This window comes from Macadamia integrifolia, chromosome 3 (genome assembly GCF_013358625.1).
Source record: "Macadamia integrifolia cultivar HAES 741 chromosome 3, SCU_Mint_v3, whole genome shotgun sequence".
NCBI lineage: Eukaryota > Viridiplantae > Streptophyta > Magnoliopsida > Proteales > Proteaceae > Macadamia > Macadamia integrifolia.
In genome coordinates, this window is record NC_056559.1 from 17219431 (window position 1) to 17244221 (window position 24791).

Sequence of the window (24791 nt, forward strand, 5' to 3'; positions counted from 1 at the left end):
GCCCTAGAGTGACGTATTCGGAAACTCAATGGACAGAAAGGTCACGTTACTCATGACATTGTGACGACACCTCGAGAACCGTGCCCCCATCTAGAGACCATTACATCAAGTTTTGTAGTCAATGTTGAAGATGAGCGCGACGATCTGATGAAGGATGTTTCTGAAGAACTGATCGATGGCCCGATCTCATTTGTGAAGCCCCACCATCCGATTCTGATCAAAGTCATCATTTGTTGAAGACGATCAAAAGATCGTGACCGTTGATAGCGAGGTGTGTTGGATCTTTACCACTTTGAAGCCATTGATTGAGGATGTTGATCGAGTGGTGTTGATTCTCTCCTTTTATAAAACTCGTGGACGAGTTTTTCTAAACAAGGGAGTTGATGTAGCAGTGCTCCGATGGATCAACCCAAACCCGCTCCAAAACCCGGACCAAGACCCAGATCCAATTTGGGTTCCAAGTTACTGATTCGGGTTCAAGGTTAATAGAATATTCTCGGATTTTATTTTATTTTGAGGATATTTGTTATTTTTTATTTTAGGTTATTTTGGGGTAGCTATTAGGTAAGTAGAAATTCTCAATTTTAGTTTATTGTGTTTCTATTATATTTTAAATTAGGAAGCTTCTTCTATGTTAGATCAATTTCATATTTAGCATTTTCTTTTTTTAGTAATTCTTTTCCTACTTATGTAAGGCCATGTGCCACAATAATTTTAGTTGATTATTGAAGAAAAATTAAGTTTACTGCCTGCGTGGCTGCCTCTCTCCCCCTCCCTGTCCCCTTCTTCCCTTTCTCTTCTCCTCCTCTGCTGTCTTTCTTCTTTCCCTCTTTATTTCTTCTTATTCTTCTTCTCTGGAACTCCCCCTGCCCCCCCCCCTTCTCCTCTTTCTTCCTCTTCTTCTTCACTTTACTGCTGTATTTTCTCTTCTCTGGGATTACTGATCTCCCTTGTGCTTGACCTTCTTAAGCTGAAGACTTGTTCGAAGGTTCGCCTCCCTTGGGCGATTAAAACCCAGAAGCCTGGCCTCTGTTGAAGCCCCTACAGTGAGGTTTGAAGTCATGAACAAATCTGATCCGTGCACCATCACCCAGATCTGTTTCAGCAGTCCCAAATCTTGCATACACTGGTCGTCTAACCTTGTGGTTCTTGCAATCAAGAGCTCTATGACTACTGAATCTCTCCCTGAAGTTTCAGCCCCATCGGACCCCTATTGAGGGAGTTTTCTTCACCTGAGGACCCTCTAGACCTCCGCCCTGCTCCTCTTGGCTGGAGGTTGAAGACAACCAACGTGGGTTGTCAAGAAACCCCTTTTCAATCCCTCTTTCCCCTTAATACCCCTCTCTTTCTCCCATATTCTTCATTGTCCTACTTTTACATCTGATTCCTAATTTCCCCTTTATAATAGTGCTTTGTAAACCAGTGCCAATGTCTTGAAGTTCTAACAAATTACAAGTTTGCCACACTTGTGAACTTCAATTTATTTACGGGAATGCCACTCCCTTCTAAACATCAACATATTTACTGATTTGGCATCTAATTTTATACCTAAATTTTTTAAGTCCTTAGGTGGACCCACAGCCACCTGGGTTGGTTTTCTTGGGGCCGGTGGGCCCCGCATTAGTTAATTAGTCTGTTAGTATTGGGCCTTGCTCACGATAGGGGGAGTGGAGTGTCCCTATCATGAGATAAGGTTTGTCAGGTGTTAGTTTTATTAGTAATTAGTTTAGGACATTTGTTTCCTTTCCTGAGTATATTTCCTATTTTTATTTTTATTTTAATTAAGTTCTAACCATCAATAGAACATACTCTCTTATCCTGATTGACTGTGTTTTGGGTTCCCTGCAGTCACAAATTACAATGTATCCAATGGAAATAAACTGAACAAAATTCAAAAATTATTTGCAGGAAGTATTTGCATGATAAGACTAAGGAGAACAAACATACCAGGTTAAATATGTCTTCAGTCCTTCCGGCCATGGCTTTCCCACGAACAATTATATGGCTACATGGATCTTCCCTGCCCCTTTTAGAAGATGTAAGGGGATAAACTGATATTCCCCCTGTCTTCCTTCCAATTAACTGATTAAGTTGCACAAAGTCCATGTCTTTTGTACCCATCTCCAGCAATGACTGGCTGTCATCAAATCCTTTTGAGTTTTTAAAGATTCTTAAGGATTTAACTTTGCACCATAAACAGAGACATGTTGATAATCACTATAGGTTTCCAGTAAAGACTGAAGAATCTAACCATGCTTTTTTCTACTACTGTGAATGTCATGGTTTTGTCTATCTTTGGCTCTTTGCATTAAATATTAGTGCAGGAAGAAGAAGAGAAACAAGACACTAACTTTCCTATACAAAATACTCACCAAAATAATGGTACCAATGGAAGCAGCTCTTGCTTCAATGAACTCATATTGAAGACAACTTCTGTGTAAAGAACATCATTTGTGAAAAGGTCATGCTGTAAAACTTTTACTCCACCAATCTCCCCAATCTATAATGAAGTAAGCATCATTAGTAATGTGGCCCAACTAAAATGGGAATGTACGCAATTCAATTACACAGACAAAGGGATGTAATTACCTCAGTAGGTACATGTATAGGCTTTTTAGGGATATCATGTAGAGAGAGGCAAGGCACTTTTCTTAGAGCCTCTGGTGGGTCCGGAGTTTCCTGCTTCAGTCGAAGTTCCTGGGTTGCACGTGCTAGTTCAGCAAGATCTTCTTCTGTCATACTTGCTTTAACTTTCTCTAGAATTTCTCTCTCCGCTGCTTCTTCACGAGAAGCCTTCTCTGGATCAGGCTGGCACATAAAAGAAAAAAACACTATTTCATAAAGAGGACAATAAAACAGAAGGTACGCACACCATCATGGTAAATTTTGGCTCTTAGATTGCGATAATCACCTGCATTTCAACAGTAACACGATGAGGATTGTTCAAGATGAATTTCTCAATTAATGGAGAGAAAACAGCCTTGGACCCTACTTCAGCAATCTTTGCTTTTAAAGACTGTAGGGGCTTCTCATATTTTAAAGGCTCAAAGGGGTCCATATCATATATCCACTTCCCCTACATGGATAGAAACCAAGTAATAAATTATAAATACAACACTGCATCTGTGAAACATTTGGCAGCTAATCAATTAAGAACAGAAATTAAATCGCTTACAATAGAACGAAGCATCAAAGACAACCCTCGAGGGAAAGAACCAGTGTTGTTCTCCCTGAGAGAGAACTCAATTGTATTCATGGATGCCTCCACAGCTTCTGGATCAAAACCTTCATCTGCCAGCTTTTTAAGAGTATTCATTACCAGTTCCTCCACCTTTTGAATGTCCTCTTCAGAAACACCTTTCAAACCTATACTAAATTGGGGCTGGAGGAGCTCATCTTCAACCCCTCCACCAACAATGGCATCTCCCAAGCTACTTTCAAGCAGAATTCTTCTCAAAGGAGCCGCAGGAGTTCCCAACATAAGATGATCCAAGAATCCAATGGCGAGCTCAGTTTCCAAGTCCAAGGGCTTATCAGATAGAAGCCAGTTTAGGCATACCATGTGTTTCTTCTTCAAATCACTACCTTCACCTGCTGGATATTTCTCAACAATCCTAACTGGTTCTGAGAAGAGTTTCTGTGGTTCAACCTTCGATGCTTCCGAAGCTACATTCGCTTCAAACGAATCCAGATATTCTGAACATCAAAAAAAGGAAAGCAGGAATTACGAGAAAGAATTGAAAATTGAATAGAGTACTATGGAAAGGCTAAAAGGTTGATAGTAATAAACTTCAAGTACAGCTGATGCAGTACAAGGCCAGGCCCAACCAGTTTCACTGGTTTAAGCTATAACAACCCAACCAAGCCTTCATTTTCTTCCCATTGGTTTAAGTTAAACCCAGGTCCATTTAAAGCCCATAATCTGGTTTATATTAAAGCCCAAATTTTGTTTACAATAAGCCCATGTTCTGCCCCACAACATGGCCTGCGATTCAGCACAGTTTATCGAAGATTCTTTGGAGATATGTCCAGCATTTAGAAGATTTACTAGATTGTGCAGGACCCACAAAGCCAGCTTGCGTGGGTTGGTGATTTGGAGCCGCAAAGGATCTTTTAGTTGTTACTGAATATTGAGTTTCTAATTTCACGTTATAAGCTACTTAGTGGTTAAGCTATACCAAGTACATGGCTCTTGTTATGAAACCAAGATCTGTAACCAGTAACTTGAGAGAGTAAGAGAAGAGAGACTGCAAGAGGGGAGCAGCCGATTATAATCTCAGTCCCCCCCTACCATCAATATTTATTGACTCCAAAAGAAGTACAATCAAACTAGGAAACTAAGTGTGCCACAAGCAAAATAAGTTAAGAAATCTATCCTAATTAGTAAATAGAGATCTATCCTAACTAAGGAAAGAAATAAACTAAAACAGGAAGGTAAAACCCATACACGATAGGGACACTCCCCATATCATGGTCCATATTTTAACACTCCCCCTCAAGCTGGAGTATACATCTATCAAAAGAAAACTTCCAGCTTGGACCAACAAGAATAGAAAATTAAACATAACACCAGTCTTGAGTAGTAGTAGTAGACACTAGAGAGCACAGAGAGAACTCCAATCATCCCCATCATAAAGTCAGTAGTATCAAAGGCGCTTCCCAAGGAAGGCAGGTATTAGGTAGCAAGTAGCAACAACAGGTTGCGGAGGTAAGCATGTATCGACATCAGGTTGTTGGGGACCAAGTAGCAACATCAAGTGCCGAAGTAAGCAAGTAGCAGCATTGGAGTGCCGGGGTAAGCAAGCAGCAGCATCGGGTGCCGAGATAACAAGTTCCAGTATCGGGTGCCGGGGTAAGCAAGTAGCAGCATCAGGTGCTAAGGTAAGCAAGTAGCAGCATCAGGTGCCAAGGTAAGCAAGTAGCAGAATAAAACAGAAAATATAAGAACTGCAATTGAGTAGATAATAGCTCCAATCTCCCCCTCACGTGTAGCATTACACGTGGACATACAATGTCCACTAATTAGCATCTCAAAGGATGAGCAGTACATATAATCCCATATCAAGAGCAAAAAATAATTTCCAATCTCCCTCGCACTATAGCAAATTATCTCCATGCAACTACCAAATTTCCAAAAAATTGTAACCCAAACTGATGATGCAATCTAGGGGTCCAAGACCCTAAATTGGGTGTTATGTGCCCAAAAATGCCAAATATGTAATTATGTCATGCAAATCTAGGGTTTAAAACCCATCACTGACCATAATTATGGGCCCATCCAAAAGTGCAATAACCAATTAATGGAGTAATGGCATTCTAGTAAATAACCAGAATTTTCAAGGGGTCAATTTGGTAGTTAAAGAGGCAATGGACAACAAGGGAATTGGAATTATTGTTTGGAGATAAACTAGGAAAGAAGGTTAATTAATGGACATGAAGGAATAAGAACCAAAGGGAGGGGCAATATTGGAAATTAAAGAGAAAGTAAGAAAACTGAGTAATGGGAGTAACGTATAAACTAGGAAGCAAAACAAGGTGGGATAAAAAGGATTATAGATAAAAGAGAGGGGCAGTAGGGGAAATATGGGAAATAGGTTTTAATTAAAGAAGCACAAATCGTGGGACAGGTCAGTCGTCCCTTACCTTCAGCCAAAAGCATGGCAGAAAATCTGCCACCAGTAGTTCGATTTGGGATCAACAACTAGACACGCATAACAGCAAATCAGTAGCCAATCAACGACTTTAGCAGAGGCAAAGAGAAGATTGTAACGCTGGTTCGAACACAAGGTTTATCTTCACCCTTCGACCAGCATGCGGAAAACCTGAAGCTGCTGATGGTGGTAGCAAGAACCATGGCGGAAATCAGTGAGAGAGACAACGGACTTCTTCAATCGACACCAGCACCAACAAACCAAGCGACTACAGAAAGTCTTATGGCAGTGAGAGACCTTCAGCAGCAGAGAACCAAGTAACCACGAACTTCAACAAGCAAATAGAAGAACCAAGAATAATTGACTAGGTTTTGATAACCAGGAAACCGATCAACCAGAAGCTACTGTATGCATAACAGATTTGCAGAACCAATCGAAACCAGTAGAAATCGAACGTCGACTTGGGCAGTGACGATTGCTTCAAAACGATAACCGAGCAGTAGAATCAGACTTCGACAGCAAGACTTCCAAATCAGAAAACACAAGCATCAAGTCGAGACGATCGAACCAGCAGAAGCAAACCTTTGACTCAAGCAAACCTTTTTTTTTTTTTTTTTTTTTTTGGTCAAGCAAAGACAAATGGGTGTCCTTCAACCTCTCGGCAGTAGCAGATATAATTTTAATCAAGTGAGATACCTCTCACACCAGACACGAACCAGCAAACTAAGCAAAAGGAACCGACGACTTACACGAACAAAATCATTGAAACCCTAGTTCTTATTTTTCTAAGAACTCTTCACAATAGCATGAGATCTTAGAACGACTCTCAAAACAGCTACTGGTTACAGCTCTGATGCCATGTTACGAAACCAAGATCTGTAACCAGTAACTTGAGAGAGTAAGAGGAGAGAAAGAGATTGAGAGAGAAGAAGAGAAGAGAGACTGTAAGAGGGGAGCAGCCAATTATAATCTCAGTCCCCCCCTACCATCAATATTTATTAACTCCAAAAGAAGTAGAATCAAACTAGGAAACCAAGTCCTTGTGCCACAAGCAAAATAAAATAGGAAATCTATCCTAATTAGTAAGTAGCGATCTAACCTAACTAGGGAAATAAATAAACTAAAACAGGAAGGTAAAACTCATACACGATAGAGACACTCCCCATATCGTGGTACATATTTTAACAGCTCTATTTTTATTGCTTTCTATTTTCAATGTACTAGCAATGGATCCTCTATAGAAGGTTTCCATTCTAAAGCTTTCTTGGAAGCCAAGTAATTCCCCACGCATAGGGGGTTTCTATTTTCGTAATAACTCATTCGTTAAATGATGTGGATGTTTTGATAAAAAATCCTATGTGAGCGTGTGCACTGCGGTGATTTAGCTTCAATTTGGAAGTTAAGACAAAAGGAACTCTGTGTGTGTGTGTGTGCACTGTGGTGATTCAGTTGCCGCATGCAGCTGAGATGGTGAAGCCTTTGGAGGGAGGGCGGGTGGTGATGCCCAACTGCAGACCACTATATTCCTTCTTTTCTTCTTTTTCTTCCATTACTGTTCTGTAGGTATTCCAGCAGTTTTCTCTCTCTATCGTGACTCTTCTAGTGTGTGATCTCTCTAAACTTCTTGGTGCAATCCGGGTCAGAGTTACCCTTATTGGATAGCTTGTGGGCCCACCAAAACAAGGAAACACCCATAACCAAAGTTCAAGTGGCAAAACAGTAAATAAATCAATGTCTACAAAGAGGGTGGCAATTCTGTAAATAAGTTGAAGTTCATAAGATTGGCAAAGTTGTAATTTGTTAGAACTCCAAAACATAAGCAAAGTATTATAATGTGCTAGTAGAAAGGGTAAGCTAGGAACTAAAAGCAAAATAAGGATTTATGAGATTAAAGATTAAAGCTGAGGGCAAAACAGTTAATAGTACCATCATGGGAAGGGGTTTGTTTCATCTTCAACCTCCAGACGCAACCTAGGAAGAAAACGAGTAGACCACTGAAAAACCTGGTTCAAAGAGTGCTTCCTTAGTAAGGCTCAAACTGATCCAGGGATTTAGGAGATGGTTTGCAAATAGGAGACCATTCAAATGCCACTCAGTCTCAAAAACTGGTTGACGAAGAACTGCAAAATCGAGACCCAGTACCTGGCGGAAAACCAGATTTTTGTTCAGCTTATTTGAACTCCTTTGTTGGAACTATTTGTTCTGAAACTTCTGGGAGGTCTGAAATTCAATGGCCTGTTGATTCCAACCGAGAGACACCCAAAACTGAGATCCAATATATAAATAAAGTTGCTGCAACTCAGGTCCAGCGGCAAGAGGAGGGCCAGCCTAGAGTTTGATTTAATCTCACATTTGGAAGGATTAGGGGCCAAGATTCTAGGACTTGAGTCGCCTAGAGTAGAGGCACTTTGAATATTTTTCTTTGACATTTTAAAAACATACTCACCCCATTAGGACCTTTAATTTATGCGAGACCAAATTTGTGGTTTGCAAGTTATAATCACATTTAGTTTCTTCCACTATCATAGTTTTCTAGTTCACTGCAATTCTGGTTTTTTTAGGTTTGCAAGTGTGGGTTTGATTCAGCCTAGCTTACCTCATCAATTTCCAAGATTCCAAGTAAAAGCCACTTCACCGGAGAGATAGATCCCACTCATGAACCAGACTTAATTAAACAATAACATCCTACCATTTAAATATGCCATGTAACCAAATACATAACAAAAATCCCAAAAAGATAAAAAAATAGAACAAGCTTGAATTTCAGAAGCATCTGAATATGGACAGATTCTTTAGGTTAAATCACCTGGCTGTACCAATGATCATCTAAGAGTACCAGCAAAAGGAGGAGGGGGGTGGGGGGTGGGGGGAAGTGCTAAATAGATATGAGGGGCAGAAACAGAAGGGTAGCTTGTCTCAGGGAAACATCAGAAAGCGGGCTTCCCGATTACAATCATGCTACTTTAACATGTGACACCATAAGTCCGTAATACAAGAAAGCCAATCCAGCTAGTAATAAATCTGGCATACCACTTAAGATGCGTAGGCGCTCATTTGGATCATCATCTCCATAGAACCATATCCTGGCATTGCTGGGATGGTAATATTTACGGTGAAAATCCTGAAAATAAAATAGATACCCATGTAAGCCTATAATGTGTAAGCAAAAAACATATTAATATGTATGCCAAGTGTCCAGAAAATATGTTTGTGGTATCCACGTGATGTGTCATACACACTGTTAACAAGCTAACATTTAGCTCGCCTTTGGGTGTCCATAGAGTAAGGGAGGCTGGGAGGGTGTGAAAAGTTCACATTTCGACAATTCTCCTGCACTTTCTGGCTGTTTTTATGTTATGGAAATAAAAGTTACGGTCATGGAATAGTGCTTTTCCCACCTACTCTCTCATCCTTGCACTTTCTTAACACAACCAAATGTGTCATGGTCTTCTACTTCACTTCAACACATTCTCAAATTCTCTTCACAACCATACACAGCCTTGGTGCAAACATACATAAACATAACGACAATGTGCAACTATTTGGCTATTCCCAGAAGGCCAGAAGGCACATGCACAAGATGACAACGAAGGCATGAAATGCACCACCAATGTGCCAAAATTTAAAACTTCTACAAAATAAGCGAACATTTCAGTTTTGCAAGAAACTGAGATGAAAAAACTGTCGAATTTCACAGAAATATAAGACTCCGTTCGTATCTTCAGCAAACTTTTGGTGAATTTTTGCCAAAATATTTCGATTTTGGCAAGGGGCGCAATGGCTTAAAGAACCAAAATTTTGAACCTTGTGCAACACTAGCCACAATGGAAAGATAGAAAATCAAAGAGATTCAGGCTACACCTAATAATGAATCCTCAGGATTTTCAACAAACAAATCAAAAGTTCTCCCCATTAGGCATAAGATTTCCAATTAAATTTTCTTTTACTCCTAGTCAAATATAAAGACTGTCACTCCTTTTATCAGCAAATTGAGACAGTTTTCACAGACTACCAACACATAGTGAAGCTAACCACATGTAGCTAGTTGATGAATAGTATATACAACATGACATTTTATCAGTAGCCCCTTTACAGGTTTAAAGGATCTGTTTCTAATCCTGATTCTTCTCAAGGTCTACACCTGACAACTTTTATTTGAAGATCTGAACGGAGAGAACTAAATAAGGGGTTCAAATGGACAGTTGAACCTTCTTATAGAGTGGCTAATAGAGCAGTGGATAAGAATTCAAATCTGGGCTTCTCTCTGTTTTGACTGCCACAGAATGGCAGAATCAAAGGGAGTCAATACCCTTCTCTCATATTTGTGAAACTAATCAATATTATAGTGAAGCAAAATAGGCATCATACATTTTCCTATTTTCTTTTATTAATAAATTCTGATCAAGAATTTATTTGGGATAAGGTTATGGTTGTTGTTGTTTTAATAAATTCTGAACTACCAAGAGAAAAAAAAAAAAAAATTCTAATTTGATTTCCTGTTTAGCCCTACCACACATGCAAAGTGGTCCATATCAAGTTCAGTAATGCTTTGTGGAGATTGGCTTGCTGCAACTCCTGGTTTGGAATTAATTCGTATTCAACCATATAAACAGAAGAGTCAAATCTATAAACCCTACATACTTTAAAGTCCCCATAACCTGATTCAAGAATTTCACTTAATAAAAAAAAAATCTCTTGATAACATCTTTTTATGACCCTAATTTCAGCCCTAAATCAAATGAATAAACTCTAAATTTTCCAACCCTAAATTTTGAGAGCGCATAAAGGAATAGGTTCCAAAGGATGTTGGGTCAAAGGCTCTCATAGCATGCTAAGGAGAAGCTCAGATAGGTTGCATTAAATAACCCATTGCATCCCAAGAAACCCTAAATAAGAAAGTCCTGCATCATGAAGAGAATAAATAAAAATGCAAGTGCTGTTGCTTGATCTGTAAATTGAGAGGATATTTAGTGGTTGAATGCAAAATATTTGTGTCATTGACTCACTGGAAGCCATCAATATATAAAAGAGCCACCATAGTGGAGATTCATGAGGGCCTTAAAATGAACTTCCCAAGTAAATATCCCCTCTAAAAACCATGGAGGAAAACCAAATGCAATAATCCTTCTTCAATCCATCATCCAGAGACATCAATCTTGGCTTGGATACAAAATCTTGGTCAAGCCTCAAAAGGAAGGATATGAGAGAGTCCAACTTCCCAGTTATTCATTCGACTCCTAAACATTGGGTATTCAAACAAAGTAAGCATACACAAGGTTCAAAAATTCGAATTTCGCCCTCTGCCAAAAGTGAAACTTCGCAACAAAATGGGGGCAAAACTGGGTCCATCTCCCCAAAAAGAAAGAAATGGCCATTTTTTGAGGCCCAAACAGTAGAATTTTGCCCTACAACTTTAGGGAGTACCTATTTAAGCATGCTTCTTGTTTGAATTATTAGATTTAAAAAATAAATAAAAAATTGTGAAACCATTTAATATTACATTCACTCTTAAATCTACAACACATTATCAAGAAGCATAGTTACAGATTAATATTTTGCAAAACCGCAAAATTTTGGTTGAAACTTTTTGGTTTTTGAGTGAAGGTTTCAAGGCCCAAATAGTCAAAATAGATCCCGAAACTTCTAGGAAACCTTATTTTAGGCCCTTTAAACATAGTGAAACCTTATATTTTAAAACACACACAAAATAGTAGTTTGACTTCAAACCCTAGTTTGTTAGTATACGTTGTATGCTACAGTATTCATTCTCTAATATGGCATATTACACACAAAATTGAGTACTATAACACTAATTCAATTAAAACAACTTAAATATGCAGTAAGAATGACTAGACACAATTATAAACCATTTCATAACTATCAATGTGTGTTTAATTAAAGAGTGTCAAAGATATAGGAGTCAAGAATACAACCAAGTAACCCCTCTACTCATCCTAAAGTCCTAGTACCATCTATAGGTGGAAGGCCCAACAACTTGTTCCAAACATTTACCGGATAGATTTAGCCAAAATCCAAAAAACCAAAGTTTTTCCCACGCCTTTCTATTGGAACCACCGAATTGATTTTGTACGAAACCTGACATTTATTACTTTAAAAAATAAATGTATCATCACAGTCGAAATGACACCAAAACAAAAAATTTCGTCAAAGTTTCATGAAAACAGCGAAATTTCGACAGAAAAACTGTAAACTTTACATATCATTCAAGGTGCAGTACTTGATCTTCAAGAGGAGGAGACTTGATCTTCAATAGCGGAGGAAGACAAGGCTCCAAAAGAGAAGAATAAAAAATTGGACAGAACTCCAATCGATTTCTGCAGGGTTTTCGTTTTTTAGCTCATTGAGGTGAGGTATAGGGCAGCAACTAGATTCATAAGAATCATCTCATTAGGGCTGCCCTGGTAGGGATTTTTTTTTTTAGCTCATGAGTTGCCTGCTATGCTTGAAATATATATGGCAATGCAAGTGGCAAAGAAGAACAAAAAAAATTTTGGAAACAATGAAAGGAAAAGGAAGAAAATCATAGGGATTGTTGATTACCGTTGTGAGACTATAATAGATCGACCAATATATTTAGCTACCTTTTTCCTCAATCCAAACAAGTTCTTTAAGGCAGTAGCAAATAATCCAGATAATGAGATGGACTTTGCTCATAAAGCAAGTGATGCCTTCAATGATGTTCTTGCAAGGTTGGTGCCTGATGAGACCTTGCAAGATAAGATCATTCTCCAGGTTGAAAATTATACCTATGCTAAAGGAAGTTTTTCAAAGCACATGGCGATTAGACAAAGGGACAAGTTGAATCCTAGTAAGTATATTTCCTTTTAAAGTTATAATTAGGCTAGAACTTTATATGTTGATTTTTTACTTAACCTTTTTTTCTATATTATATATTTATAGTCTCTTGGTGGTCCCAACATGGAAGTTCTGCTCCCGACCTTTCAAAAGTTGCATTACGCATACTTAGTCTTTGTTGCTCATCTTCTGGTTGTGAGCGCAATTGGAACACATTTGAATTTGTGAGTATTGAGTTCTAAGCACCTACACTTCACTTAATATGGTTTTATTGAAGATAACCTCATATTATTAATGTTTTCAGATTCACACCAAGAAGAGGAATAGGTTAAAGCATCAACGGTTAAATGATCTTGTCACATTCAATATAATCGCCGACTTCAAGCAAGGTTCCAAGAAAGAAAAGAACAAAACAGAAACTACAATCCATTGTTGCTTGATGAGCTTAATTGGAATAATGAGTGGATGATTGGTGAATCAGAGGATGAATTGGTTCATCCTGAGAGTGATCTCACTTGGAGAGATGTCGATAGAGCACTTGGGGCATTTTCATCATATCAAGGCTACAATAGACCAAGGAGGGCTCCAGCATCTACCAGTGGAACCAATCTTTGCTATCCGGTGTGGTAGGAGGGTTGAGCTTGAGGATTCTTCATATGAAGAAGTGGATGAGATGAGTGAAGAGGATGTTCGTGATGATGAAAGCATTGGGGATGATTATGGCATAGCTCCAAATGATGCAAGCCAGCAACAGAATGCAGAAGAAGATTTTAATTTAATTACTGATTTGGATTGAACTTTGAGTCTTTGAGTCTTTGAGTCTTTGAGTCTTTGAACTTTGAAGTATTTTGAGTCTTTGAACTTTAAAGTATTGAGTCCTTGAACTTTTAAGTATTTGACTTTCATTGTTTACTAAATTTTTTGCATTTTATTTTATTGTATGTTTTTTCTTTATTGAAGATCTTTAGAATGATTCAAAATCCCCAGCTTAGTCACTTCTCATCCATTTAATTTGGCATCTCGATTTTACTTTAGATATTTTTTAATTCTAAGTTCTTTATTACTTCTTTGATAGGAGTAGAAATATAGTGGATGACCTTAGGGCTTAGGCACTCATTCTAGCATCATAGAGGTAAGTATAATAAATACTTGTATATTTTATGTCTTCTTTTCTTTATATTTATAATTTTGTTTCATAATTATGTATTTATATTATATGTTAATATGTTATGATGATTGATGATGGATGATTGATGATTGATGATTGATGATTGATGATTGATGATTGATGATTGATGATTGAATATTGACGATTGATGATTGATAAAGATGAACTTAGTTTATTCACTTTATTGATTTGTTTTCTTAATGAATATCTTGCATTGGTATGAAGTATGAGCCTTTAATATTTATTTAGCATATGAGTAATAGGATTCAACTAGGATTTGAGCCAAATAGATTGGCTTTATAAAAAAATTACACAGGAACGCTTTGGTCAATAAGGCGACGTTTATCGCTAAGGCGCTCTGAAAGACCCTCAAATGCCTCTGTCGCCTTAATAACTATGCATCCAACTTGATGGTGCTAGTAGGGAAGATAGGGTAATCATGACTAGAGGAACAACCCCCTACTTCCTAAGTAACTAATATCCCAAAATCTTCAGACGCCATGAGTGCAGGTTTAACAAGCAATCACAAGAGAGGATGACCAATCCAAAGCTAATCAAGTATAAGCAATGCCAAGACAAAGGCACCCCAATGGGAGAACACTCACCATTAAGGGAGAGAGCCGAGGAGAGGCAAAATTGCCCCCTCTTACAGTTTTTTTTTTTTTTTTTGGAGGGAATAACCTAGTGCATGTGTCAAAATTGGGTTAGGATTGGGTTAAGTTAGTTTAGTTGAGTTTTAGTTGGTTTAGGAATGGTTTAGGGTTTAGGTTAGGTTGGTTTGGATCGAGGTCAGGTCGATTTGGTAAGGTTAGGTCGGTTTGGGTTTAGTTGGTTTGGGTTAGAGTTGGTTTAGGAGTGGGGTTGGGTTAGGTCGTGTCGGTGAGTTTTAGTTGGAGAAGTTAGGTCATGTGGTTGCAGGCAATGGTTCTGCTCGTAGGTGGTTGAGGCGATGGGTTCTGGTCAAGCGAGGAAGGGTTGGGATGAGTTCTCATCGCGAGAGGTTGCCAGAGTTATGGAAGGCAGCGAGGGTTCAGTAAGGTTCAGGCGATGGGTACTGGTGGCAGATGATTTGGTTCTGGTTGCTGGATTTTGCAAAGTTTTCAGAGGTTTCCGGAGTTTGCAGAGGGTTTCGACGCAGGTAAGGATCGATGGGATGGCAGGGAAGGCGATGAGTTTCAGAGAGGAGATGGGTCGCAGATTGGTTTTGTTGCAGGAAGATTGGTTTTGTTGCAGGAAGAAGAATAGAAGGGGGTGGGGTTTGGATTTCAGGTCTGGTGATTAGTCCTACTCTGATACCATATAGAATTAAGGAAATATGGACTTGTCCCTTAATAGGCACAGTCGCTCCTTTATTTATAATAAAAGTTGTAGTCCTAATCATCTCATGAGTAATAGTTCTAATTACATTATTCAATAGAGAGTTATATAAAAGGATGTAAAATGGAGCGAATTCAAGGCGGATAAAGTTATAAACCACTATCCGACTTCGTGTCCGATTAGCATATCTGCTATCCAAATCTGATTTAATATCCAACAAATATTTCATTTGAGTATCCAAATTCCTATCCGCCAAGGACTCAGATATTTGAATTCAAATCCGATAATATTCAATTAAATTTTTAATATCAATTTAATAAAAATAAAGGGTGCGTTTGTTTTTAACCAAGAAGGTTGCAAACAGAGTTCGTAACCAGACTTTGTTTGCCCCTATAAAATGACGGTCACTTAATCAGAAGGGCTAAGAACGTAAATTTATAAGGACAATAATTCTTCCTAAAATCAGCTGATCCCTCCTCAAAGCCAGCATGGATTCCAACAGCTCTAATGATCTCTGGATGTAAAGAGAACCATCTAGCCACCATCACAGGCTGTGAGGTGTTTTGTTTGGATAAATAAATAAATTCATTACCAAGCAGGAGAAGAATATACAAGGGAGAGCATTGGGGGAGGGGGGGGGGAGGACAAATCAAGAAAGGCACTAGCCCACAAAAGGAGAGACCAAAAAGGGGCGAAGGACATACTCAATAGAACAAAATGATACATCAAAGGGGGAAGGGTCTAATAGTAGATGGGAGGCCCCAGGACACAACAGTGAGCATGTTCCTTGGGATGTCATAGACCATGCAATGACGGAGGTAATCAAGTTTGGAACTAACATCTAAGTAAATGGCTTTCCAAATCCTATCAAAGGATCTAGAGTTGGAGTCCATCTACGGAGATTACGCTCCATTCATATATGCTTAAACGTAGCACAGAAAGCAAGCTTTCCAACAGTATCACAAATGGTGGGACCTCCAAAGGTCATTTCAACCCAGATCCATTCTCTTCTTAGGACCCTTCTAGAAGTAGACCAGCAGGAACTAAGGACTTTTTTTCTAGACAGAGGAGGAAAAAGGACAAGAAAAAAAGATGGTTAGCATCTTCAATGCCCTTCGAGCAGAAATAGCAAGACTGGGGAACCTGAATGTGCCAATGGATGAGAAAGCTCTGTGTAGGGAGGCAGCTAGAAAGAGCTCGCTAGCCAATAAAATTGTGGCGAGGGATGTGGCCTTTAAACCAGATGATATTGCGCCAAGGAGTAAGAGGATCCTTCTATCAAAAAAAAAAAGAGTAAGAGGATCCATAGTGTGAGGTGTTAGTCAACTACCGCCGGCATTACCAATGGTGTTTACCAACCTTCAACCCATGCTCCGCCACTCACCTCAAACCGCTATGTTGATAGGTTGGGAATCAAATACAAGACTCTCCAGCCCTGACTCAATCTCCTCCTGTCCCCTCCTCTTTAAGGTGTCTCTAGCCGCGAGCTTCCATGGGTTGGTCCCTCCAAGTCAAAAATTTCACGGCAATGCCATTCTCCTCTGCTACCTTCACTCCAAGTCACTCTTTCTCTCCCAAATCCCTTCTTCCCATACGATGTTATTTTCTAAGCTTGGGTGTTAGTCGCCTTTTATTCTGCAGCAACAATTTATGTTTGGTCCAATTGAACGTTGAGTCTCATCTCTCTCAACACTAGATCTTTCGTGCAACAATAAGTCATCGTTAGAAGTTCCAATAATGCTTTGAAGAGATTTTCTCAATGGAACTTCCTAGCGACGTCCGAGGCTCAACCTCATCTTACTCATTGTTCTCTCTCTATTTACGGAGTGACCAGAGATTTTTCAACACATATTTATTATGGCTTTTGCTAAAGCTGAGCCGTTTTTCCAAGCTAAGACAAGTCGGGACCAAGCTTAAAAGTGAAATTACTCACACGTCCCCAGTTTCAAATTGCTCCAAAGAGGGAGATAATTCGGACGAGGGATAGAAAAAAGAGGTAACAAAATCTGTTGTAACCGGGTTGGTTAAAAACAAATTATCCCAAAAATAAATATATGTAACTATTTCTAATTTACAAAAATATAAATAAAATAGAATGTGTAATGCCTATTAAATAATTATAAAAATTAATAAGGTATAATCAAAGATATATCAATATCTGAATCTACATGCAATTACCATCCAGCTACCAAAAGCTATCCAAATTTGAATCCAATAATCCGGATAATATCCAAACGAACCGGACATAAATCCAGATTTAATTCACATTTTCGAGTATCCATTTTGTGTCTCTACATATATATGCTCAACATATCCTATTGTATAGATTTTTATAATATAGCACTATGAGTCTGCTCCTTCTGTTCTATTCACTTCTCTAACAAAGTGGCTATACACAAAGAAGGAAGAACATTCGATAACATTGTTCAAATAATTTCCATTTCAGCAGCAAAAATTATCAAGACATTTAACTTCAGCTTATTAAGCATGACGATGCACAAAGATAGGCTGATAAATTAAGTAAATTTTAAATATCATAAATATAAAATAGTTCAGAAACTGTCACAGCATGAACAATTATACAATGGCATAATCAGATGTGTAAATTAGTTAATCAAAGGAGATGTAACAAACCTTGAACTCCTCAAATGTAAGCTTAGGAATAACTTTAGGATCACCTCCACTATCTACGCCATAAGTATTGTCAGGAAACATAGCCTGCATAGTGAATTAAATGGAAGTAAGAATGCATCTAACTTTAACAATAAGCGTTGAACATCCTAGTTCTGGAAAATTCTTTGAGACGTACATTTTCATGAAATTTTTTTATATGTGCTGCAGGGAATAAGATTAACAAAATTATATAACTCAGATGCCCAGACTGAGTAACAGATTCTGAACTACTATCAACAATGTCTTAAATCGAATCAATCATGAACTACTCATCCTTCGTAGTATTAAGAATATACAGAGTAAAATGACTGTTAAGTGATGCAGATTCATCACCAAAATATGCTTGTTTTATTATGAATAAGTCTTGGATTAGGTTCCATGCATATTAAGCCTTTGATCCAGTGTGTTTTGAGTGTAATAGGCCACTTTTATTGGCCTAAACTTGGGGCTTTAAGGTTTCATACGGGATTAACTAGATTGTTTCCTTGTACATCAGTTTCCTTTTCGTTAGTTTCAATTTGAGTAATTAGTCTTTGTTATTTCTTTAGAGTTAAGTTATTAGTTGTTAATTTCCTTTTCCATTGTTTCTATTTTCAGTTTTAGAAACTTATGTAATAAGCAATCAATTGTGGGGTTTCTTATTGTTGATGCAGATTCATCACCGAAATAGGCTTGTTTTATAAGAAACAAGTCTAAGGTTGGGTTCCATACATATTAGGCCTTTGATCCCGTGTGTTTTGAGTGCAGTAAACCACTTTTATGGGCCTAAACTAGGGGCTTTAAGGTTGCATACGTGATTAACTAGATTTTTTCCTGTTACATTAGTTTTATTTGTAGTTAGCTTCAATTTAAGTTGTTAGGCTTTGTTATTTCTTAGAAGTTAAGTTATTAGTTGTAAGTTTCCTTTTCCACTGTTTCTATTTTCAGTTTTTAGAAACTTATGCAATAAGCAATCAATTGTGGGGTTTCCTATTTTGGAACCTTCCAATTGCTAGGCTATATTCCCTTCCCCATCATCACTATAAATATAATGCAAGGCTCCATAGAAGCCAATGATTTGAAGAAAACAATTGTTGTAGCTGCTGCTGCCTTCTCCATGGAGATTTGTCTTGTGTTTGATCGAGGCTGATGAAATTGGTGTTTCATCCAGTTGACTCTGTGATGGGAAGCTCGAGAGGTCCTCATCTATTTATTATCTTCTTATCCAAGCTATTCAAGATCCATTACTTCACCTCAATCGCACCAGGTACACAGATTCTCCATTTAGCCAGAATTGCACTAGTTTTCTCATTGGTTCCTTGCTGCCTGAGACACTTCCAGCCATCACGCTTGGCTGAAAATTGAACCGAACCTCCGTCCCATATAGTACTCCTCTTGGCCCAATTTGCAGGTCATACTGACCTGTAGTTTGTGAGTAGTCCAAAATCTCCATAATCAACTAAGTTGGTTTGGATCTATTTCAGTCCTATTCTGGGTTCTCTGGCGATGCTGATTTAGTTTTGTTGCCTGTTAAGCCCTCTATGTCAGTTTACTGATCTGATATGTGAAAGCCCATCTATAGAGATGGATAGCTTGATTTTTGCAGATCTGTTTCCTTCTTGTATTCTGATCTGATCTATACCATTGGTGCCTTGATTTTGGTGTGTTCTCTAAGAGTATCCCGCAGCATTGGGATTAGGTTGCTTTCTCAATCCTAGTTTTACATTACTAAAGCCTAAATCAAGACCTAAAACTAATAAACTTTGACAGCCAATCTATAATAACCCATTTAACGGAGTCTGGTCTAACCTTCTAATAATTTTCAAAACCAGTCCAAAACATGGTACAAGGTTTCACGGGATTTCAGCGAAACCTCAGTTTCTTTTTCGGGTTCAACAAGTACCAAAACGAAACCACATGCAATATATTAATTATACAAGGGTCAAATTTTCAGTTTCGCAAAATTTTTTATACTATTTTTCGAGCTAGAGGAAGGCATAAAATGACTATAGGAGTAGTGAGGAATGACATGCATAGTTTAGGTCTGGTCCCAAGTATGACCTCGGATAGACCTTTTTAGAAGGCAAGAATCCATGTACCCAACCCCTTTTACTTTTCATTTTTCTTTTGTCATCATTGATCAGATCCATGTAGTAAATCCCATTTAGTTGGAATAAGGCTGAGTTGTTGTTGCACCAACCAAAACGCTACAAAGTCTTAAACTATAAATACTAAGTTTCGAAGAAAATGGGTCAAAATTTAGACCTATTTCATCTATTTCATCTGGTTTGGACAGAATACCTTCTTGCTCTGTTGGCCAAATCTCTCCGATACAAACTTGGAAGTAGTGCTTGGGCAGTAGAGGAACACAATGGAAGTGACAATTTGCTGCCTAACAACAAGAATTGTGCAAGACCCAAAGTTGGAGGTAACTCACTTTTCCCCAAAACTACTTTTTGCCCAAAAAAAAAAAAAAAGGATCAATATTTAGTTGTTGGCATCCAACTTTTTACGTGTTAAACATTGTAGCTCGATCTATGACTTCACGCAGACGGATTTTATTTTCTATTTTCAAATTATTTTTAAAATTTTATGGATAAAAAATTGATTTTCTTGCACAAAAAATATACTTGGTGTTTGGAGATCATTTATATATATATATATATATATGTTGGACACTGTTGGCCGATCTACGACCTCACAGAATCGTTTTTTTTTTTCTATCCGAAAATTTGTAATTTTAATTTCTGGAATTTTCTAGTTATTTAAAATATTAGAGAATATTCAGAAAAAAATGTTAAGATATTCTGTTTTAGGTTGAAAATTCTTTAAAATTGGTGAATTTGTAGCTGTATTTCAAACTGAAAATGATAATTCATGTCTTATTCCATTATTATTTTTGATAAATTATCATATTATTATTTCTAAATAAATTATAAAAAATATTTTTTACTCAAAAATAAATAAATGAGAGGTGGAAAATAAAAAATAGCGATATGATTTTTTTTTAAGTTTGACATAATGTAGAATAGCTAATAATGCTTGCATTTTTTTATGTTATAGTGTGAAAAGTAAGAATATTGCTACACAAGGACTGAGGGTGGAGCTGGAGATATAGCATGCAGACATGGAGATCCTATAGGAAACAATAAGGAAAAGTCACGGTGTATGTATTGTAAGAAGGTGCTAAATTCTAGAGGAGCCACTAAACTGAAGTGGCATTTGGCTAGTGGGTACAGGGATGTGGCCAAATGCACCCAAGTTCCTTATGAGGTGCAGTAGGCCATGGCTAAACACTTGACAGGGAGGAAGAACTATAGTTGTCAAGGCGACAAGGAGATCCAAGCTAGTGGAGGGGTGACTAAGCGCTTAGCAACAAGGCGCCAACACCTAGATTTTTTATATCCCTTTTATTTTTTAACATTATTTAAAGCCACATCAAGTCATCAAAAATCAATAGAACTAGAAGAATTACTAAAGAAGCAAGCTATTGAAAGTTTGAAATAATCAAAACATACATTTGGCTTATACTATTCTTGGAAACTATCACTGTCCTAGTGTACCTAATATCCATTTGGTTCATATTGTTCTTGAAAAACTTGATCATATCTATAAGCAATTAAATTGCTCAATTTAGGGAAATATTCTTGTTCTCTAATAAATTTGACTGGTCAAATGATTTTATTTTTACATGAGACTTTTTGTATTAGATAGAGCAAAAATCCAGCTCTCCAAATCCAAGATTGCTTAAATCTGATTTACATTGAAGGAATTATGTATTGGTCAAACCTTATTTGGTGCGCATGAATGTTGTTTAAAATTGTCTTAAATGGAAATTAATTTTTAGACATCAAAACAAAAGGTTGTTTTGTCGCTCTTTTGGTCTTAGTGATGTTCTATCACAATAACATTTATGAAATTTTTAGATTTGACAAAAACCTTAGCAATTGAAAGTTAGAAATTGCCCCTAAAACTGAAAAATCGGTTTTTGTTCTTGAACAAGGGAGTTGACTTTTTATCCTTTTAGAATTTGAAATTTTAATTATTTTTATTAGATTTATTTGGGTGGAGTCTCGCATTTATAAACTACTTAAATTCAGTTTGGCATAAATCAGTGCCAAACCTGATTCGATACCAATAGAAACGTAATAAATGGAATAAAAAATTAAACCAACGCCAGATTTTCTTAGACCTCAAAAAAACAGCTTGGACACCAAGGTAACACATAGACAACGGAAGGACTGAAGAATGTGAAAATGCAATAGGCAATAGATGAGTATGATGAGGCAGTGAGAGAGAGAAACACCCACCAACAGCAAGGGCTGCCTTTGATGATTCGATAGGGATTACAAGCCTGAGGATTTCAAGATAGAAGCAAAGTGGAGACAGTTTTAGCAGGCTAGGGCAGACAGCCGAGTCTCACATTAGATGGAGAGAGTTAGGGCCGCAAGGGAAAGGAGTTGGTGTCCCTAGCTCTAGACCAGCTGCACCAGAGGCAAGGCCAACAGAGGAGGAGGAAGAAGCAAAGGCAAAGGGATTTGCCTCTTAAGAGATCACAGAGTGTGAGGGCACCCCCACCACCAGTACCAGATATGATCCCATTAAAGTACTTCAGCAAGATCCTCTGATACATAGGGCCCAGATACTACTACAGAGAACTATAAAGCAAGCCTGGAGTAATGTCCATGGATTTGCCATTAAAGTCAAGGAAGCATTGATTTTTAATGCCTACTCAAGGATTAAAGTATCGGTATCGGTTCGGTCAGTCAAAACTAAGATACGTATCAGAGGGTATCGTATCGTATCGTATCGGAGATACACTAAGATACGCTAAAGATACACACATAAATGGATAAGAAACATTTTTTTAAACACTTTTGCATAAAGAATTTGTTAAAAAAAGCTATTGATGATATGTATTATGCATAAACACTAAATTGAGGGTATCGCACTAAGAATTCAAGGTTTGTAGTTGTCCCATAAATGTAAAATCCTTGTTCCCAACCTTGATTTCCACTTTAGTTAGAGAGAAATATGGCTAACAACAACTTTGAAACAAAAACCCCTCAAAAATCCTTTTTTTCTGAAAAATTACCTACCTTGGCCATTATATGACCATAGCACACTGCATCAGTACATACCTATACGTACCAATCGATACATATCGATACGTACCGATACTCACCGATACGCACCGATACATACTAATACATACCGAAACATACATTTCACCTCGATTTTATATTTTTCATAGAGTCATATCGGTGCATATCGTATCGTATCAATGTGTATTAATGGTGTATTGATGCATATCGATATGTATTGTAGGATATATATATATATATATATATATCGATACGAAAAGATTTGAAATATTCCATGTATCGTATCGGTGTGTATCGTTTCGGAGGGTATTGTATCGGTATCGGAGATACTTTAAACCATGCCTACTACCAACACACCGTTTCCATACATCTATGCATAGTTCGAAATGGTCAAAAGATCATTTCGCTGGAGCCCGATACGAAATTTCAGGGTGCATAAAAAAGGACGTAGTTTCAAGCCATTTCGACACATTTCGGGAAATTTTGAAAAACTTCGACCAATTCGATGAGCTCGACCCGTTTGGTCTAACCCCCCTTATAAAAGGGCTTATTTCATGGGAAACAAGCCCTTTTCACATAATCAACTTTTGTCTCCCCTATTTCGACTATGGGAAGTGGGAAACATAGGAAATCAGCCAAGATATGGGGACATTGCATGGCTTTATGAGAGACCTCTTACAACTGACAAGAGGAAATCAGATTGTAATCATTGCCACAAGAAAATTGGGGGAGGTGGGGCCACTAGACTAAAGTGGCATCTTGCTAGTGGGAATAGAGATGTTTGGGCTGTCCTAATGTTTCTAATGAGATAAAGAGGAATATGATAGAACATCTAAGAGGAGGGCAGGAGAAGAGGGCAGTTAGGGAAGAATTTCATGAAGTTTGTCTAGAGAAGTTGCCAAAGTTGGGGGCGTAAGATTATAACAGTGATAAGCCTGACGTGGACGATGTAGAAAGTAAGAAGAGCCCAGCTTAGCACTGATGAGGAAAGACATGTCCAAATGGCTAGGGGAGCTGGTTCATTTGACCGGCTGAAGAAGACCCTAAGCCACAGAGGAGGAGGAGGAGGAGATTGAGACATAGAGAACCAGAGATTCCATTGAGGAGGTCCTAGAGTGTGAGGAACCAAGCCCCACCCCCACCACCAGCTCATCACCGTAATGTTGAGGTCCTTTGGGCTGATCCTGCACTATTACGGAAGCAAGATTCAAGATAATTAGACCTTGAACATGTGTGGACCAATGTGAAGGAGGCAATGGGAATGGATTTCTCCAAGTGGGCTTTCTACTATAGCATCCCAACCAATATCACCACAGGATCATATTACCAAAACATGTTGTATGAGATTGGTAGAGCTAGGCCAGGTGTGAAGGGGCCCAATGCATATGAGATGTACAATGATTATTTACCCAAGCAGAAGCAAAAGTTAGTGGATTATATTGAGGAGCTGAAGCCTATGTGGGAGTACTATCGAGTGACTGTGATGTGTGATGGAAGGACTGGACCCACTAAATGGTCCATTTACAATTTGATGGTAAATTGTGATGGAAGGACTGCCTTCCTCAAGTCAGTTGATGCATCTAGTGAGAAGAATGATGCAAAATACATTTAAAAGTTGTTGAAAGAGGTGCTTAAGGATGTTGGGGCAAAGCAGGGTCAAAGGTAGCCCTTGGGGGCCTCAACAAAACCCTAAAAGGGTTTAGCTAATGGCTGGCTGGGTTGGAAGATATTGAAGAAATCAACCAGGCCTCAAAACCTTGACAGCTCCAATTGATTCTGTCCTCTTAAACTGATTATGATATATGATCCATAAGTGGGCTTCAGATCTTCAAATAGTCTTGCAGCTCACTAACACTCTCTAATTGAAACAAAGAAGATAACAAAAAAAAGAAAACAGAATTGAAGGAGGGTTGAGAAGAGGGAGAAGAATTTAATGAATGGGCATCTCACCCCTCAAGGTAACAGCCATCTCAGCCATGAGTGAAAACTCAATTCATTAATAAAACGTGTCTAACTGATTACAATCGATGGGCGCCCCCTTGTAGGCTAACATAACTTGGACATAAAGCAAAAACAGAAAAG

The 24791-nt window shown here is 38.1% G+C and overlaps 1 protein-coding gene and 2 long non-coding RNA genes across 3 annotated transcripts in view; 1 reads left to right on the forward strand and 2 right to left on the reverse strand.

Annotated features, from left to right (window-relative positions):
- Nucleotides 1–24791, reverse strand: part of LOC122073623 (presequence protease 2, chloroplastic/mitochondrial-like) — a 42119-nt gene that overhangs the window by 11660 nt on the left and 5668 nt on the right. Inside the window, exons 6-12 of the mRNA XM_042638231.1 lie at nucleotides 17587–17670; nucleotides 8682–8772; nucleotides 3176–3696; nucleotides 2912–3076; nucleotides 2590–2808; nucleotides 2373–2500; nucleotides 1948–2137 (exon numbers count right to left, since the gene is read on the reverse strand). Coding sequence (XP_042494165.1) covers nucleotides 1948–2137; nucleotides 2373–2500; nucleotides 2590–2808; nucleotides 2912–3076; nucleotides 3176–3696; nucleotides 8682–8772; nucleotides 17587–17670 — 1398 coding nt within the window. The remainder of the gene's footprint in view (nucleotides 1–1947; nucleotides 2138–2372; nucleotides 2501–2589; nucleotides 2809–2911; nucleotides 3077–3175; nucleotides 3697–8681; nucleotides 8773–17586; nucleotides 17671–24791) is intronic.
- LOC122073625 lies at nucleotides 4246–7775 on the reverse strand. Its single transcript, XR_006138839.1, has 2 exons — nucleotides 5644–7775; nucleotides 4246–4876 (listed from the first exon to the last, which is right to left on the reverse strand). It is a non-coding gene; the product is annotated as an uncharacterized LOC122073625 (long non-coding RNA).
- Nucleotides 18744–22327, forward strand: LOC122073624. Its single transcript, XR_006138838.1, has 3 exons — nucleotides 18744–18871; nucleotides 19901–20032; nucleotides 20668–22327. It is a non-coding gene; the product is annotated as an uncharacterized LOC122073624 (long non-coding RNA).